Below are 19631 nucleotides of genomic sequence, written 5' to 3'. Positions count from 1 at the left end.
CTTTATAGGTTACTCATTGAAATACTTGGAGATTAATGAAGTTACCGTATATGGCTCCATGCCCTTAGGTGGTAAACAAACGTAAACATGTATTTAGACCATTAGAACATAAGGCCTCTTCTTCTTCATGGTACCTAATAAAGCAGTTATGCTCAGCGTCCATGCAGAGGTGGACCTTGCAGACCACATTTGATCTTCTCTGATTGGCTGGGTGAAAACCACATGCTTCTAAACCTCACTGAGAGGCACTGGGACGCAATTTATAATGTGTGCTGATGTTACCAAATATAGTTCCTTGCCCCATAAAGGGTTAAAGAAAGGTCTGAATGAGGCAAACAAGTCCTACATCATTTGGGGACACGTAGTTATGTGTCATCTGAAGCTACTGTGTGGTATACAAATGTCATGCCTTCTCATAATTGCACCAAGGAAGGAAGATAAACTTAAGTAGTGGCCCCCAAACGGATCCCTGAGGAATCCCAAGCCTTTTTACAGTGTTTTAGGAAACGGCTGACAACAAATACAAAGCAGTCTCTTGACACAGATAGGAGACCAGATAGAAGCTGTTCCAGACAAGCCTTCGGTCTGTTTAAAAGAAGCCCTAACCCTGGCTCTGTAACACATTTCTGAAATGCCTGGTTCACACAGAGCTGGAGAAGAACTATGAGGAGAACCAGAGGAGGCTGGAAGGGAAAGCTCGTCAGCTGGACGGTTTGGAGGACAAGATGAAAGGCATCCTCAATGACATCAACAAACAGATCCAGATCTACAACACATGCCAGTAAAAGGAAACCGGCCCGTCCTCATGTTATCCAGACCCAGCAACCTGACGACAGACAGACTAAAGAAAAAAGGAATCACTCTGAGAGTAAATGTGCACATTTAGTTTTTTTTTGTACTTGTTGCTATCATATTGAGATATATAAACATAACCATGACTGAACATGTAAAGGTCGTCTAACATCACATATTTTATTTTAATTGGTGCACACTGATTTTTGCTTTTGATTCAAGAAAGTTTTAAATCTGTCTTTTGAATACAAAACTATAAATGAAATTTAGAAAAGTAAATAACACACAGCTCTGAGAGAAAATTATGCACTGAGAACAAAGTGCAGCTACATTTTTAAATAATGTTGAAATGTTTATATTTTGTCTTTGTGTGTCGGTATAGCTGTGGTTACGTGGTTTTACCTTAGTCATGATGCCTGCCTGCAGCCTATTAAAAACATGTGTAGTTGTTTATATGTTGAGGGTCTCTGCTGGACAATCAGCAAGTCGGTCAATCCTTCTGTTTTCCAAAAAATTCTTTGTTACTACTGGAAGTATATTCTGAGCTGTGCTCATCGCAAGAGGACTTCATTTAAACTGCGGTGGACAGGGTCTTCTTGCAGCAGGAAGCGAACGTTTAGGTGCGTGAGAACATAAAATGAGAGTATGTTTTTGAGCATAACTGTTGTTTTTTTTCATTGTAAGTTATTTTAAAATAAGCCAAAATACTGAGAGAAGGGCTGTCATACTCATCTTAGTTCAAGGGCCACATACAGCCTAACAGAATAATAACCTATAAATGATGACGAGTTCAAATATTTGCCTTTATTAAGTGCAAAGAAGTACAAGTACATTAAGACATTTAATGAATTGTCATTTTACAAAACATTTTATAAACAACGTGAAATTTCTTACGAAAAATAAGTGCAATTTTGGCGCATTGCTGCCATCTGCTGTTTAGTTCTAGTTTTGCGTCCACAACTCTCACGAAAACACTGCGACCCCTAGTGGACAAACTGAAAAATGGCAGTAAACGTCTCCTATGGCGTTTGCAAATTCATGTTTGACACCCCTGTGTAGACGCTAGACAGTAACCCTGTGTAGTAAGAACAGGTTTTATCAGGTAGTATGAAGATATGACCCGGGTTATTGCATTCATGTGGATTTTAAATTTAGAAAAACAAACAAACAAACAAAAAATACCTGCAGTTTAGGAATCAAATAAAATTCCTATTGGTCTTTACACAAATAACAGTGAAACAAGTCATATGACTAATGTTGTGTGAATTCTATGTGTTGGACTCGTTGTACAGTTATATTCCACTGGAGCTATATAGAGAACTATAAGCTGACACTGTATGCTAATGCCACTATCTCTATACATTTGGATGAACTTAGATCCTGAGTGAAACATCTCAGACTGTCAGATGGAACTGATAAAACAATATTATGGTCGAGCTGTGTCTGACTTAAACCTTTTCATTTATGAGCGTCAAACAAATTTAAAGTAGCAGCTTGACATTTTCAAAGTCGCCTCATTTGGTTTTCCCTGGGAGCTAGATGAGAAGACAGATGCCAGGTTTAGGCCTTTAGCTGGTATTTGTATTATTTAATACCAAACACATTGTGCACAGAATACGAATGTTAATCACACTACTCCATCGTGATACTGTGATGGCACACATGGAAGATCAGCAGCCTCAATGAAGTGACATGATATTAAACAATATTTACTATATGAAGTGTTTAATTGTGCCTTATACTGCTAACTGTGTTACTGATTTACTGTTTGCATGATGATTTGTGCTTTAGGATACCAAACTGCTGCAGCCACACGGCCGATGACCGATTACCAAACCAGCAATACCAAAGGAAATCTTGTAAAGTTTTACAGTTTACGTTTTGTGAATAAAAGTTTCGAAAATGTGACATTTTTCCACGTTGAAGTTTCTTCGCCGAGCATCAGTATCAGGACGACGCCGTACGATGAGCCGAAAAGCCTCCGTGCTTGACACAGTCCCGTTTTCTAACTATCCCGCAGCCTCGGTGTGAATGTGTTCACGTCTAGCCTCCGCGAGGGGTGTTAGATGTCCCGTTTCTATTTCTGTGCGTTGCAAAGGTGCAACTGTGCAATTGACGCGCCCTTCGACAGAGTCTGCATCTTTGCGGGTTTCACAGCTGTCTGTTACCCTAAAACCTGCCGGCTGTGAATCATCACTGTGGGCAACGGTGCAAACAGCAGACGGTAACGGTGCAAACAGCAGAATGACTCAAACAGCTGGGGCCGGCGGTAGATCTGGAAACAGAGCTTGTTTAGGTGAAAGGCCAATTCAAAGAGAAAGCAAAAGTGAGAAGGCGGTGGGAGAATTTAGGCAGATATTAAAGGCCATTTTACACCGAGCAGGCATAACATTATGACCACCTTCCTAATATTGTGCAGGTCTCCCTTGTGACTCATCAGAGAATGGACATGGGCCTTCTGAGGGTGTCCTGTGGGGTCTGGCAACAGAAAGTGGGGGGCCTTTGAGGGGAGGGGCCTCTGGATCATCCCACAGATACTTGATCAGCTTGGGATCCAGTGAATTTGGAGGCCAGGTCAACACCTTGGGCTGTGTTTAGTTGTTCGTAAAGAATTTTTGTGTGTGTGCCTGTGTCAGGCTGCGTCCTGCTCGGGATGGGTGCAGCCTGACACAAGCTGGGGTGACTGGTCTGGCGTAGGTGGGTGCTACATGTGTAAGTAACATCCACACCAATGAATGCCAGGTCCAAAAGTTTCCCAGCAGAACACTGAATTGTCACAAGATGGTTTAAATGTTATTTACTTTTCCTGTGAGTGGTCATAATGTTGTGGCTGATCGGTGTATATTCTTGTCTAATTTAATTTTAAAGCCGATAGACTGGCTATAGTAAACATTCCGACTTTTTTTATTTGTTTAGCCTAGTGTCGTTTAAATATGCTTTATAAAACACATGACATCTGTGTTTGTGTGTGTTGCTCAGAGAGAGAGAGAGAGAGAGAGAAAGAGAAAGGACGAGCTACTGGTCACGTGACCGCGTCATCCAGGAAGTGGTCGTTCCGCGGACTCATCTCAGCTTTGGCCGGGTTGTGTGTTTTGTTGCAAACAAAGTAGGACTCTCTCCCCGCAGAGGCCAAATGGACTAAACAGCTTTTTTTTTCTCCTTGTTTTTTTTGTTCGTATTTCTGAAATATACAACACTAAGGTACGCAGAAATGGGTCCCGGATAAAAGCAAGAACATATCTTCTTTTTTTTAAAGAAACACCGTGGACTGCGGGGTTTCGAGTGCGGGCTGGAGGGCAGCGGCCCGCGGCTGTGAAGGAGCTTAGTAGCCGGGCGAAGCGGAGACAAGAGGGGACTCGCCTGCTATTGTGCGCTAAGACGGAATTATCGCCATATTGAAGCCCCGTAAGTCTCCCGCTTTAACGCCAACGTGAATGTGTCGTTTTAGTCGCAGACCGGCGCCGGGTATCACGACATGTCATGTTTTGTTGCTTGTGAAAAAAACAGGTAGCCATATCAACCCGTTACGGTTGCGCTGCCGTTAGCATTGTGGCTAATGACATTAGCCGCTCGCAGCCTATAGGAGCGTTTGATTATACGACCTGTCCTGCGCGCTGCTGCTGCTACACACAGACCTGGACATCGTTTATAGCTATTTATTTTATGACAAACTGTTGCCATAAAATAATTTAGACATTATTCTATAGTAATCTGTTAGGTAACTGTTGGTTTGTAATTCAATGCCGGCTAATGTATCCTGCTAACGTTTAGTCAAGCTAAGTCTTAGGGTGCCGTCATATTTCCCGCCGTAGCCTAGGAAGAGCTTTTTATATATTTACTTATTTATGTTTTTTTCTGTCTTATAATTTTAACGGCACTAAATTGGGCTGGCATTCATATTCTCTATAATACACGGTTAGTTTGGAGCAACAGTGATGGATTGCATTTCCTCATACCGGCAAGCACATGACGACCCCAAACAAGCGAGCCCTAAAATAAACGAACCTCCGCCGTCGGTCGGCTAACTACCAGTCAACTAAGCTAACGACTCCGCGGACGGGAAGCCGCGGCGTTAAGCTCAAGTGAAGCTTAAATGAACACTACCGGGCTTCTTGGGGGAACGTGTTGCACTCCGCGGCGAATAAAATGGCTGATTCGGTTGTTGTCCTTTGTTTGTCACCGGGCTGTGCGGGCTAGCAGATGCTGTTGCTATGCTAAGGAAATGAGGCAAAGGCTCAACGTCTGGTTCGCCAACGTTCTGTGCGGCCACATGATTTTCTTTTGTAAGACGTGATGGCCACGTTCCTCCTCAGCACTGATGTTGTTGTTGTTGTTGTTAGAACCGGCTTCTAATAGACCCTCCTTTCCAGCAGGGTGGACATTTTAACTTGGTTTAGTTCATAAAGTGGGGCAGAATACCACAATATTAGGAGCAGTCATCATTAATACACCTGTACTTTCCCTTTCTCTCACATGTCAGTGTGTGTGCTCTGATGAAGATCTGTGTATTAAGCCGGTTTTTGTGCAGTAGTCTGTACAAACATAATAAATAAAAGCTGCCTCCAAACCTGGCATGTTCAATTTTCCACTGTTAAATCACTCATTCATTCATCTCCTGTAACTATTTGTCCTGTGAAGGGTCGGGGGTCCACCCTGGACAGGTCTCCAGTCTATCACAGGCCTAACACAGAGAGACAGCCAACCGTTCACACACATGCACACCTAGAAAACCCGATATTCTCCTCTTACTTACTACCTTTTTTCCTTCTGCCTCAGGTCCCTATCCCCTACTACCCTTCCCGATTCTGTTCTGGGAGTGTTCAGACCAGTATCATCGCCAAGATAGCCGGGCCAGGCAGGAAGAGGCACACCTCAGATCCAGACCCCAGCAGCGGTAGTGACTCCGGTGACGGGCAGCCTGTTAGCGCCAAGTGCCTGAAGATGGCCAGCAGCAGTGGCAGCGGCGTGGCCGGTAGCGAGACAGCGGGCCGCCGCGGCGGGGCTCAGCAGAGAGGAGGCGGCGGCGGCGGCGGCGGCAGGGAAAACGCCTCGGACCTCTCCTCCAGTACCAGTAAGAAGAAGCAGAAGGACAGGGCCAACCAGGAGAGCAGAGAGGCCAAGAGGGCGGCAGCTGCCGCCGCAGCAGCGGCAGACGGGGTAATTGCGGAGGTCAAGAAAGGTAAGAACTAGGGATTTCCCGATCAAGTTTTTCCCCCCTTGATCCAATACCGACTGTTTACTATTCTGTTTATTTAAGATAAATCCGATCCAGTCTTAATTAACAAAATTTCCTCCCCTGGAGATTCGGCTTTTTTTTCTTATCTTACTTATATTCTCAGGTGTGACTGTATTAAGTCCAATAAATATTTCTGTCAAAGTTAATGCAGTGTGGAGAGGGTAGCTCGTACCTCGATGTGTGAAGGAAAGATATAGAAGGTCTTTCCTTCCTGCTGCTGTTAGGCTCCACAACGAGCACTCCTTATATGTGCAATATATCTATTATTATATCATTTCTGCATGCTGTTGCAAACTGCAATTTCCCCATTGTGGGACGAATAAAGGTTTTTCTTATCTTATCTTATCTTAAATGAGCTTGTCATCTAACGCTTAACTCCCTAACCCTCTCTGGAATATTTTTCTCCTTGGCGCTGTCTCCAGGAAACTTTTCTCTTCTTCTAAACGCAGCATTCAGTGTTTGTTGTAGTTAGTGCAGTGTAGCCTTTACCTAAATGTACTCGCCGTATTAGTTTTTTTTTTTCTTGGTAGTATCTCCTACTACCATCTTATCAAACATCCACATTGCACAATTTATAACTTAACTTTCCAGGGTAAAGTTCTTCCACACAGCAGACAGGTTTAGTCTCATTATTTTTGGCACTTTTGACGCTAGCTCACTTAAAAAAGAAAAGCAGACGCTACAGATATGTCGTTTTGGTTTATGGCTGAACTAAAGTAAATAACTACAAAAGATCGGGGTTTGATAATTTTTAAAAATGCCTGCATTGGCCCCGATACTGATCTCCTGATACCGATTGTGACACCCTTGGTAAGAAGAAGTGCAGCCAATGAAACCCTCTAGATAGAGATCACAGCTGTGGGTGTGTTAGCAGCGCTACAAAGTACCGACCATAATACAAGTCATTCATTAACACATTTATTATATGAATTGTTGTACTTTGTTGTTTCTGTGTATCTTGATCCATCTATATATATATATATATATATATATATATATATATATATACAGCACCTTTCACTTCTGTTATTTATAAGTTGTTCTCATTTACACCCCACACATTTTTCGTTTTCGTGTGATCACCAGTCTATAAAAAAAACACGTACAGTTTCCATTTGCTATTTATTTTACGATAGTACACCTTTACTGTTCATTTCACTGCGATTCCTGCTGCTTGATTTTTCTTTGTATGTTCACGTACGTAGTGCACTTTGTCGGTGCAGCCTGTGTGTGTCTCGTTGAAAATACTTTTTCTTCTTCTGAGTTTTACAGACGTGTGAATGTGGGTTACGGCTCTCTTTAATATGGTGCCTTTTATTGAGGCACTCGAGCCTGACTGTATGTTTTATTGTGGAAGGAGGAGGGTGGACGTTCAGTGGTGGTTTTTAAACTCCCCCACACAAGAATGAGACAGTAAGAACTTGTCAGTGATTCTTAGATTTAGCGTTTTTCAAGCGCTGGAACTCCACAAACCGTGCTTTGTGTGTTTCAAAGATACAGGAAACGTCTCATGCAACCAGAAATTACCATAGAAACATAGTTCATTTTAATTAACAACATTAAAAAAGAAGAAGTGCGGGCAGCCTTGCCTGACCGCTGAACCGTCTATCAGATAATTATTGCTTTCTGCATGATTCTTGCACGCTTATAAACGAGTGTTTTTGTGTGTTCAGAGTGCGTGCTGTTTTCTTTAGTCCCCGTATGCTTTCTGTCTCTTCATGTGAAAAAAAAAAACTTCTCGCTATTTCCTGAAGGTCGTGTGAAAACCAACCTTACTTTCCCATCATTTGTTTGTCTTGCGCAGCGCTCACATCCTTGCGGTGTTGATGTAGCAGTGTTCGTGGCTAAATCACTCATAGATGTAATTGACACGGTCGTCGCATCCTCCATAAGCGCTTGACCGAAGACTCTGGTGATTGATAACACTATCTCACAAGTTCTAAGATCAATGACAATACTTAGCAAATGCTTAACATTGGATAAAATGTGAATACAGTGTACTAGTTCACTTGTTTTAACAGCTTGAACTATGTTTTAGACCAACCTACTCCTAATACTCTGAGGGAACCAGTTGTATCTTAACTTAAGTTTAAGCGCTTCAGCATAGATAAGACATTAACCCTGTTCTTCCATGGCTGAATGAAATGGCTTTGATGCACTTATGGCGTTGAATCATAATGTCAGCTGTGTTTTGAACTTCATTCCCAGAGATCCACCCAGTATTGTCTCTGTGGTGTTGTCAGTCAGGTGACACCTGGCACCTGGCCCACACACCGCCAGCAGCAGCAGCAGTATAACTTAGTGTGATTGTCATCTTCGTTATCTTTTACATTTTTCTTTTTTTTTTTTTTTGATATGTTATTCATGTGGCGGGTTCCGGGTTCGAATCCTGGCCGACTGGGGCATCCGTCTCCCAGCTTCCTCCCACCGTCCAAAGACATGCTGGTTAGGTTCATTGGTGATTCTGAATTGGTCGTAGGTGTGAGTGTGAATGGTTGTCTGTCTCTCTGTGTTAGCCCTGAGACAGACTGGAGACCTGTCCTGGGTGGACCCCGCCTCTCGTCCCAATGACAGCTGGGCTAGGCTCCAACCCCCCCTCGACCCTTCACAGGACAAGCTGATGTCAGCACATGTTAGCACACTCAGGTTGTTCTCTTTTAGGTCAGTTTGTTTGAGTTGGTGCGAACAAAACTCAAGACAAGGGGAAAAGCTGTTTATTTCAAGCTTGTTATGCAAATAAGTAATTGGAATACCGTGGAAAATATTTGTTTAACTCTTTGTTGTACTCAGTGGGAACAGTGATGCTTCGGACTGAAGGACGGTTGGTAGGGCAGGAGGAAGTTTGGTGGTTGAGATATGAAGGACGTCACAGAGATAGCTGCCGGTCATTCAGCTTCTCAGTCTGCTTTTCTGTAATGTAAAAATGTAATGCAAGTCATCGTTCTTATAAAGACTTAACAGCCGTGTGGTGTCTGTGGAAGCACAGCTGTGTTTCTAGACATGCTAATGTTGTTGAATGCTCTTTTTTTTTTTTTTAACCTAAGTATGCAGCCTACGCCGGTGCGAGCCATTTATACTTGTGCGCTCGTCAGTCTGGCTCAACGCCACTCTGACACTAGTCGGCGCTGTGTCTTTTTTTACCAGTCGGGTTCATTTTAGTTTCTACTTCCTGCTTCGCTTTCAACAATGGCGACTGAAACTTTGCCAAGCCATACAAATGTTTACATCTCTGAACCTCCTCAGTTGACCTTTCCTCCACGCGTTCCAACTTTATTGATCCAAAACTATCAATTCAAAAATTGCTGGGATGGAGAAGTAGCCGGAAATACTAAAGAAAGCGGAAACACGCTGCTACCAAGCGGATCAATTGCAGCTCTTGAGGTCTGCGTCGCCACGGCGCGTGGTTACGTTTCTGGGAAGGTGTGCGTACGCGTAGGTCGGGTCTGTGCTGTCAGCGTAGCTTTGCTGTCAAATTGATGCAGAAGCCTAAAAATCCGATTATGGGACGTGTTTTGGTTGTATTGATGATGACATAGGTCCAGCTTTCTAGTAGGAAACCATCTAAACCAGGGGTGGGCAATTATTTTTCTCAAGGGGCCACATGAGAAACCGTAAATATCTTGGAGGGCCGTGCCAATAGGCTGAACTCAATTCTGTGCCTGCAGCATTGGTATGTTTTATGTACTGGTGTTTTTAGTAAAGGGATGATCAAGAAAGCAATTAGTCATACTTAAAGCTTGAAATGCTTTACAATGAACACATTCTCTTATAAAGTGCAGTTAATTAAATCTTAAATGAAATCTGTATCAATGAACTTTTAAAATATAAACAAAATTTATTTATTAACTGTTAATCTGTTAGTATGATTTGTGTTTTTAAATGGTCATATATAATATTTATATTGGCTAATACTACTGTATATTAAATAAATGATCATTCATAAACCACACATGTCAAACTCAAGGCCCATAACTGTAACAGGCAAGATGATATTTTATATCTATCAGAACTGACCCGCAGGTGTTTTGCGTGCGTCAGGCAGGTACCTCCTCCCAACTTTATTGACAAACTTGTCAAGGTCTCATTGTTGCCTTGGCAACCGCTCAACGTATCGGTACAGCAGCGCGGCGGTTGACCAATAAAACTAAAATATGTTAACGGAGATTCTGACACAAAGACGTAGTAACGATGTACCAGTTAGCAGCGTCACTACGTCTTTGTAACCAGTTAGCAGACCAGTTAGCAGACAACAGGCTAAATCTGTTAGCCTACTGTTCCACGGTAGCACACACGGCTAACAGAAAACTTACTATAAATGACAACACCACTGCAGCTAAACACCAGTCTGTTAGCATACAGACACACTGAAAGTGACCGTTTGCCAAATAACAGCAGCATGTTTAACACGGCATTAGCATTAGCATGCTAACTTAGGACACCAAGCAAAAAAAAAAAAAAAGTTCTGTCCGGATGATCTGTCGAGAACAAATGACAAGCTTTACGTGGGCCGGTCAGAGTCAGCCAAAGGGCCGTATACGGCCCGCGGGCCGTGTCATGCCCAAGTCTGATCTAAACAGAGCAGGAGTAGAGTATTTACGTCGATGGTTTTCTGCATTACTGAAGTCTCGCTTTCTAGTCACAGTAGAAAACATAACTGGAAACTGTACAAAACAGCATAAGCAACACAATTAAAACAAATCTGTACTTATTTTAACCAAAAGTTGGCATTTGCAGCACCTATTAATGTAGTAGGAGCGACGCTAAATATTAAAATATTAAAAATTTTAACATTTATATTCAATTTATTATATTGTAATGTTAGTGTTTTACTTCAACATCAAGTCCGCTCTGGTAGTAGTTCACTTGTGACGTTGTAAATACACATATTGACTTGGAAGTAGTTTGTGTCAGGAGAACAAAAGTCCTCAGCATAAAAGTGAACATTTAACTCTTCCTGACAGTAGAGCAGCAGCGCAGCTCTACCGGGAATACAACTGTCGCCAGCTGAAGGGGATTGAGTGTTGCCTGTGACCTTTCTAGAGCGATTAAGTGAGAGAGAGAGAGAGAGAGAGAGAGAGGGTGAGCTAGAGAGAGGCTGGGTGAGGAGGTGAGTATGGGAAAGTTGAGGCTGTCCAGTTGCTGTTGAAGACTGCGTGGATGAGCCACACGTGATTTCTCGGTCTGCAAAGACTGAATCCAGTACTCGCCGTACTCCTTCCTGCTATGAGATTTTATTTTCAGCCTCTGACACGACTTTGAGGACATTATGAAAAATGGTACATGCTGTTTTTTTTCCCCCCCTCCTCATCTTGGGATATTTTTAGCGAAGTTTGTTCTTGTGATTCTGCTGGGAAAAAAATGTGTGTGTGTGTGGTTTGGTAACATTCTGTCTAAATTAATATTGATCGTTTGCTTTCATGCAATTGTTTACTCGGAATACCGTCTGTGCGGTGTAGATAATTTTAGATGTTCGGTCAGAGATTGCTGAGTTCACCGGGGAGCGCTCTGGGCTGACCCACTTGAGCATATGAGTGCAGTGGTATGGTCGGTTTGCATTTGTGAGCAGGTGCGTTTCAGCGTGTGCTCGTATGTCCTCGGTGCACTAGTACGCATGCAGTTCGCCGCTCTGTTGTTCTGCTCAGCGTGGATAGGAATAAAAAAAAATCTACAGTGATGCCGTTGCTCTGGCGCGTTACTATGGAGAACAGTGGAATGAGGAAGGTAATTCTTTTTAAGTTCCTTTTTCTGTTTCTTATTAGTGTGACTGTGTTTTTTCAGACGTGTTCGTGGACTGGAAGCAGAACGTCAATGAAGTGACTGTCAGGCTGCGCTGTGGGGAAGGTGTGCAGAGGATAGACGACATCAACACCACCTACACAGATACACACTGCCACGTGAGCTTTCCAGGTAAGTCTGAGTAAAACTTTAAAACAAGCAGGTAATAGGGCTGGGTTTAAAAAATAAATAAAAAGATTTTCAGGTTCAAATCGATCATTATTTGAACGATGGGGTTACAACCCTAAAAAGAACTTTTGGAAACAGGTTAGAGAATTGGATGGTGATTGTTTAATGAGAGCTGAGTTAAATAAAACAAGCACATATATATAAAAGGCAGCGTTTCCCATACAACGTTAATAACTCCAGGGTCTAATTTACTCCGCCATGGTCTCATAACAAATCTGAAATATTTTTGCACGTTTCAAACAACGTCGTGCTTGCTCTGTTTTTTCCTATTGCTCCCAAAAGCAATTTTCCCTCCATCCACATACGCCTGCTGCTCACCTGCTCTGTACTCAATTTAACCTCATGGAGAAAATGGCCACGGACAACTCATTTAATGTAAAGTTTTGTTGTTCACTAATAAAACTTTACGTTACCGCCGCTTTTTAAAATTGATGTTTGTGCTCTCGATTTTTTTAGACCAATAATTTTAAATTATTTTAAGATAGAAGCGACTCATTTACTATAAATTAGATTTATTCTCTTATACTACATTTAATCTTACATGCATTTGTCCGTAGAATGCCACGTCTCAACAGCCTTCTGTTTAGCATTCCTGTAGATGAACCACACAGGCTGCAGATACTTGTCGCTAAATCCAATATCTGCGCTATCACTGTAATTTCAAGACGAACTCATACAAAGCGCATGATCTTATTCTATGTGCATACATTTCATATGCTGTATAAATTGTTTTTTAACAGTCAGGCTAGCAGTTAAAAAAAAAAAAAAAACATGGTCTCATGAAATGTTGTGGGAAACACTGTATAAGGAGGAGCAGAAATTGGCAGTGGATGCAAAAGAAGAACTTGTGCATTTGCTATTTGAAGACAAAAACAAACCTTGTCCTAGCTCCAGGGAACAACGAGATTTCCCTGGCAAAGAGGCAAAGCTGTTCTACACGCTACGAAGCTGCCTCGAATGGAAGTAGAGCCTTTTACACTTCGACAGAAATACTCTGGGCTGTAACATAAATACACGCCATTTCCTGCACGCTGCTGTTACGGATCTTGTGAGGCCGCACGCTGAGATTAGCACGCGTATGACGGAGATCTGAAACATGACAGGAGCTACATGTCTGAGGCCTGAAAGTTGATTGAGTTTCAGAAGTGTGACGACACAGAAGAGATGCACAAAAGCAAAGACAAGTGCATGAGGCTCAATATTGTGGAAATATCACAAATCTATAGTATGTACTACATTAGATATAAGTAAAATTGTCTGGAAACTGAAATATCTCTAAAGGAATTGATATTGAATCGGAATAGGATCAATTCAGGAAATTGATAGTGATACCCAGCTCTAGCAGCAATAGTATTAAAACCACAAAATTACAACTACAGTTGCGTATTTAGGTTTAGAGGTCTTACTCTCACAGCGTAGGATCTTAAAAATGTAAACTTTAATATCTTGTCTTTACTACAGTTTTACCATTTATATAGAGGGGACGTTTCCAGTCATGCTGTAATACTGTATGTGTGTTTGCATTTCAAAGATGGACGTGAGTGGAACTGCCAGTTACAGGAGGAAATTGAGGCCTCATGTAGCAAAGTGCAGTACAAGGAGAAGGGAGGTTTCCTGCATCTCATCATGCACAAAAAGATTCCCTTTCATATTTGGCCTTCCCTTAAGGTGAGTTGTATAGGATGATTATACTATGGTGCCTAAATCTGTGAAAATATTGTCATGAGTGAGACCTGATACTAGGATATTCACTCTTCACATTACACGGGCATTGTGTTCTGCTGCAGTCGAACAAGAAGGAGAGGGAAGCAGTACCCTCAGAGACCAAAAATGACTCGAAGCCCGTTGCCTTGGAGTCATCGCAGAAACCCAAACTGTCATCAGCGCAGCCACCACTGCAGCCCCAGCCTCCCTCGTCACCTGCACACAGCGAGCCGAGACGCAGCGGCGGTGGCAAAGCCGAGCGGGGCGTCAAGCGCTGCCTGAAAAACAAGCCAGCGAGCGACAAGGCCGCAACAGACTCTGTAGGGGCAAAAAGCGAAGCTGGAGACGGCTCGACCGCCAGCACCGCCAAGCCCGTTACCGCCGCAAGGGCCGAGCAGCAGCCCCGGGAGCCCAGCGCCAAGCGCACCGTCGTACGGCTGCCCAAGGCCGGTAAGGAGGCTGCAACGCCGGCAGAAAGGGAAGCGCCGTCCGTCAAGTCCACGGCAACCGCGCCCGCTGGTCGGAGCCCGCAGACGCAACGCAGAGACGGAGACAACAGAGCAGACGGGCCAGGTAGAGGTCAGGAGCAGGAAGTGACGGGAGCCTCCAGCCAAACCAACAGAACTCAGGTGAGATTAGACGTGGTCTTGTGGTTGCTAATGTGAATACTCAAACTGGAGTTTCTTTAATGTGGCGTGTTCAAATACATAGTTATATTGCTTTAAAACTAGCGCCCAAAATAAAACAAAAAATTAATAGAACTACAGTTATTTAAGTATATTATTAGAAGTCACTGTTCAAAAGAGTGAAACAACAAAACACACTCTTGCCTGACAGGTAGTTCATTATGCTTTCTGCCTGCTGGTGCCAAAGATGGTTCTGGAAGAAGACCTATCACTCTGTGTAACTTTGATGTTTGAAAAAGTAGACAAAATCCAAGGATAGAATATAATGTTCAGTCTTAGAGAACCAGGGAATATTTGCATTTGAGGATGAAACAGGAGAATTTATGCTTAAAAATTACTTAAATGATCCGAGTTTCGTCTTATAACTCGGTCAACCAGAGGTTATTTCAGCGTGAATGATTGCCAGGTCTTTTATTCTGCTGTAAAATGATATACACAGGAGCACACTTGTCCAACACCAGTTCAGTTACTGAATTAACTTGCTGTTAAACAACGAGGAAATAGTTTGCATTCTCCAGTCATTTAAATGAGAACCCTGTTGACATTTATCCTGCGGACTAGATAAACCAGATTTCCCCAAGTAGACTTTTCCCGTATTACGACGATGTGGCGTCTAATAACTTTATATGATTACAAATAAATACTGCATGTCAATGTAATATGTAAACACATAAAAATGTAATTTACAAAGGCTTGTCTGGTGGTCTCTGCAACAAGCAGCTGAGTCTTATCTTGCATTTGTTTAAGAAAAACTGGTGAAATCTTGTAGAGCATGTACGGGCATGGAGTTTCATTCATGGGCAAATCACCCAGCTCTATGACTTAAAGAAACTGCAGCCAGTAAACCCATCTGGCGTGTGTTTGCTCTGCCTTTTCAAGTTTCCTTGGAACTTGGAAGATTTTCTTTGCACTCAGCCGACGCAGTAGTTGGCGAGCAAACTCGTTGCCTTTGTTTGTTGTAGTCACACAGCAGATTAACGAAGGAGGACGAGCGAGACAGAAAGAGGAAAAACTGCACCGTGCAGTATTGAGGTGGTTTCAGCATCTAGTGTCACAGAAGTCATCTTTGCAGCTGCTTATTTTTCACTAAAGATAATGAACTGGTATTTCGCTGTTCATGGCGTCTTCACTGGAATCAAGTTGCGTACTTTCATCTTGTAGAAATGAAATTCAAACTACAGTTATGTGAGAGAAAAGGAGAGTTGAGCTTACTCCTAAAGGTTGCGCCCATTGTGCTCCAATAATCACTTGGTCTCCATTGCGTCCAAGGCCCTCGGGAGTGAACATTCTTCTCTCCTTTTTCTTTTTCAGTTGGCAGAGAGACAAAACCAGTCTTCAGACAGGTCTGAAGTCAGCGACAGGCAGCCGGCGGCTCCTGTCAGCACCAGCGACTGCCTCCAACCCGTCGGCTTCAGCAAGGAAGTGGACTCTGCTTCTCCCCAAAGGCCGGAAGACAGAACAGAGTCTGAGCTGGAGAGACCACCTGTGGAGCAGGAATCGGTGCAGGATACTCAGAGCCACCAGCAGACTGGATCCAGAGAGGCGGTACCGGTACCGGTACCAGTACCAGCGCCAACGACCGATGAGGCTGCCAAACAAAGCCAGTCGTCCGGTCTGTCTCAGAAGCAGATGAGCTGTGACGGAGAAGAAAAGCGGGACCAGTCGAAGGAAGAGCCTCTGGAGATAAAGCAACAGGAAGGTTAGTTGTGGGACAAGTACCTACCAACTAAAATATGAACTTTTATATATAGGGATTAGCGGGAAAAGCAGTGGGTACATCCCAAAGTTACATAAAGCTTGGGCTGGGTTCCTAATAAAGACCGTCCTAAGCAGAGGTGACCATAGCAGATGTAACATGACATTCATTTCAGATATTTGATTGATTTTTAGTGCCCCCACAGTGAACGATGGATGGATGCATTGATTGCTGTTTGTTGATATCTGTCATAACTTCCTGCAGCTCCAGAGCCGATGGTCAACCTGCAGTCAGTGAAGAACGACTCGTACGAGAAAGGCACGGACCTGATGGTGGTCAATGTTTACATGAAGGGGATCTGCAGGGACACGGCCAAGGTCATCTTCAGGGAGCAGGACTTCACCCTCATCTTCCAGACGAGGTGATGAATATTAACATGCTGCCGATGGTCTGTGGTGATCGGTAGGGATGTCCCGATCGGTATCACTTGATCGAGACATCACTAGTGATCAGGTTTTGGCTTGTTTTCAAACAACAATAATTTCTTGACTTCTCGTGTCATCCTTCCACAGTGATACTAACTTTCTGCGGCTTCATTCAGACTGTGGACCAAACACAGTCTTCAAGTGGCAAGTCAAACTCAGGTAACTGGAGTCACACTTTCTGTTATTCTAAGTAATACAAAACAATAATTGTGGTTTCCTGTGTAGCTGTCTCGGCTAACTGTGAAAATGCACTGAATGAATTTGTTCCAGAAAACTAACCAGCATCACCCTCTGTATCATCAGCTAACTAGAGCCATTGTTTGGCTGTCATTAGTCTGAATAATAGCAAAGAACCAGCCATAAATCCTGACTTGAATTGGTGCCAATGTATTCATTTTCTTCTATACTCAGCTCAAATGTGTGTGGAACAGTTCAGCTGTACCTCCGCTTGACTACTTGCAAGACGTGTGACATATCTGAAATGTTTTAAACGTCTTAAATCATTTGTTTAATAATTAGTTGGGGTATTTGTCGGGTCACAGTTGCCTCTTCTTTTTTGTCCTATCAGTGTGACCTCTGAACATTTTTCCCTCTTGTGCTTCAGGAACCTGATCCAGCCTGAGCAGTGCATCTACTCCTTCACCCCATCCCGTCTGGATATCACACTGAAGAAGAGGCACAGCCAACGCTGGGGGGGTCTGGAGGCCCCGGCCACACAAGGTCTGCTGCCAGGCTTCTACTTCGTAACGCTGTGCAGATTAGGTTTTTTGCGAACATAAGCCTGTGTGTGCGTGTGTGTGTGTGTGTGTGTGTGTACACATGGATTCACATGACTCATCTTCCCCCCCGGTGCAAACAAGCTCTGACAGAGAGAGCAGAGGAGAGAAGAGAAAGATGGGTGTAAATGGGGTTTGAGTGGTGTTCCTACGTCACCGCCCTCAAATTATCGGACATAATTATCAAATCAAGTTCCATTATCTGTACAATAAAAGTAATTGTAAGCCACCGATTTACTGTGCAAGGCTTGTGTTTAATGTATGTGGCTTTCAGGGCCGTTCCAACGAGAGGAATTTGAACTCTGTAACTCAGCCAGTAAACGGATATGGGTGCCAAGCTTTATGTAGCCGAGACACTATGCAACACAAAGGTTTGGTTCCCTGGAGGGCCTATGATGAAGAGGTTAAAAATGAGTCAAGAGACAATTTTCTTGTTTTTTTTTTACAGATCTTTAATTTTCCTCTTTATATTCGTGGATGTTTCCTAGGAACAGAAATACAGTTTGGTTCTAATCGTAATGAAACTACAGCCCAGAGAGATGTTTTCAAATGTCCAGTCTCCAATCAGAAGCCCTAATACATTTAATTTAATGTCAAATTGAGAAAAATGGTACATGGAGCTGGAGAAAGGTTGCCATTTATGCTTAAAAATTATAGCAATTGTTCAAATTTGCTGCACAGTTTTATGCCAGTTGACTAACTGCTACGATGCTATTTTAGTTGCTTGGACGGGAAGCTGTTCTTTCAGAAAGATTGCTCAGAATTATTCCCAAATGATGTCGGCGCTTTCCAGGAAAGTTCTGTGGAAGAATTTGCCTTTACTTTTCAGATGTCTTCCTGAATGAAAAGGCGTTCAGTTGCAACACACGGCGGGTTATTATTGTTGATGCCCAGTATTGTCGTGCCTCTTGTTGTTGACCACAAGCTCCATTCTCCTCTGTTTAAGGTGCAGTGGGTGGCGCCAAGGTCGCTGTGCCCTCCGGTCCTGCCTGCATGGAGAAGAGCCAGCCAGGCAGCAGCCAGCACAGCCTCCCGGCTAAGGAGGAGCCTCCGAGGGTTGGAGAGGAAAAACCCAAGGCCCCTAAGGCCTCGCCCAGAGTAGACGATGGTGGACTGGAAACTGTGGCTTCTCGTAACGTCTCTGAGCACGTTGCCATCACCAAGCAAGAGCCCACGCTTACAGCGGTGCGTCAAGAAAACATATAAGCTTGAGAACATTATTGACTTTGCAGACTTGAAGCGTCGATAGTTGTTAAACAAAACTAATGAAGGCTATAGAGCACAGATGGACGTGAAGTTTAATAAAAGGTCCGTGTATGTGTTTCCTGTCTCAGCCCAAGCCCACCTGCATGGTGCAGCCCATGACCCATGCACCTCCTGCCAGCAATGAACGCCTTGAGGAAGAGGAAGAAAAGAAGGTGTGCCTGCCCGGTTTTACAGGACTGGTCAACCTTGGCAACACCTGCTTCATGAACAGCGTCATCCAGTCCCTGTCCAACACCAGAGAACTCAGGGATTACTTTCACGGTAAACAAAGAATTTAACTACTCGGCTTACCCATTTAAATGTCGACCGGGGGCGTCTTTTATTTCTTCTTCTATACTGCTGCCAAATGTGGCAACGTGTTCTGTTGCCTGGAGCTATAAGAAGGTGTGTTGTATTAGAGACCTGGTCCACAGGGGCAGGTTAAATGAGGGCTCTGTAACTTTATGCTGCGTAAGCAACATATGCTGAAGTTTAAAACACAGAAATAGTTGCTGCAAAATCAATGTGACCCAGTTCTTTGGACGTGATTGGCTTAATGTCATCACGAATGAAAATGCAAAGAGTTGTAGTAGTATTTGTGTTTTTATATTACAACGGCAAGAAGGAGCCCCTCCTTTTGCTATGCCCTGGACTGGATTTTACTTATAAAATATATCACTCCTTACCTCCTTACTCCTTTCTTCAGTGCTCCAACAAGTTCATCTATGTCCAAACTTCTTGTGAAGTCTGTGGTTGACGTTTGGTTCCATTATCTCACGCCTCTGTTTTGCTTTCTGTTCCATTACAGACCGAGCATTTGAGGCAGAAATCAACTGCAATAATCCACTGGGAACAGGAGGCAGGCTTGCCATCGGCTTTGCCGTGCTGCTCAGGGCCCTTTGGAAAGGAACACACCACGCCTTCCAACCCTCAAAACTCAAGGTATGCCAGCAGCCCGAAGGTTTTCTGTATATGGAACATGTAGTCTTCTGTAGCTGTAGCTCTTTCCTTCCAAAATTTGATCTGGCTTTGACTGCATGGGTCAAG

General features: G+C 43.4%; 2 protein-coding genes across 4 annotated transcripts in view; both read left to right on the top strand.

Moving 5' to 3' along the window:
- Window positions 1–2651, top strand: part of lamb2 (laminin, beta 2 (laminin S)) — a gene marked incomplete at its 5' end in the record, with an annotated part of 54535 nt that extends 51884 nt beyond the window's left edge. Inside the window, one exon of the mRNA XM_084553886.1 lies at window positions 649–2651. Coding sequence (XP_084410012.1) covers window positions 649–785 — 137 coding nt within the window. The 3' untranslated portion in view covers window positions 786–2651. The remainder of the gene's footprint in view (window positions 1–648) is intronic.
- A 1062-nt stretch (window positions 2652–3713) lies between these two features.
- Window positions 3714–19631, top strand: part of usp19 (ubiquitin specific peptidase 19) — a 28338-nt gene continuing 12420 nt past the window's right edge. For 2 of the 3 annotated variants that reach the window (XM_084553533.1, XM_084553535.1), the window contains exons 1-12: window positions 3714–4197; window positions 5569–5971; window positions 11807–11935; window positions 13524–13660; window positions 13780–14325; window positions 15694–16081; window positions 16343–16499; window positions 16651–16722; window positions 17168–17283; window positions 18286–18524; window positions 18674–18866; window positions 19393–19526. In XM_084553533.1, the coding sequence (XP_084409659.1) occupies window positions 5734–5971; window positions 11807–11935; window positions 13524–13660; window positions 13780–14325; window positions 15694–16081; window positions 16343–16499; window positions 16651–16722; window positions 17168–17283; window positions 18286–18524; window positions 18674–18866; window positions 19393–19526 (2349 nt within the window). In that variant the 5' untranslated portion in view covers window positions 3714–4197; window positions 5569–5733. The remainder of the gene's footprint in view (window positions 4198–5568; window positions 5972–11806; window positions 11936–13523; window positions 13661–13779; window positions 14326–15693; window positions 16082–16342; window positions 16500–16650; window positions 16723–17167; window positions 17284–18285; window positions 18525–18673; window positions 18867–19392; window positions 19527–19631) is intronic. The other variant, XM_084553534.1, reaches the window with a different exon arrangement.

This window comes from Chelon labrosus, assembly GCF_963514085.1.
Source record: "Chelon labrosus genome assembly, chromosome: 10".
Lineage (NCBI taxonomy): Eukaryota > Metazoa > Chordata > Actinopteri > Mugiliformes > Mugilidae > Chelon > Chelon labrosus.
Note: the sequence above shows the minus strand (reverse complement) of the source record. Positions and strands in the feature narration are given on the sequence as shown.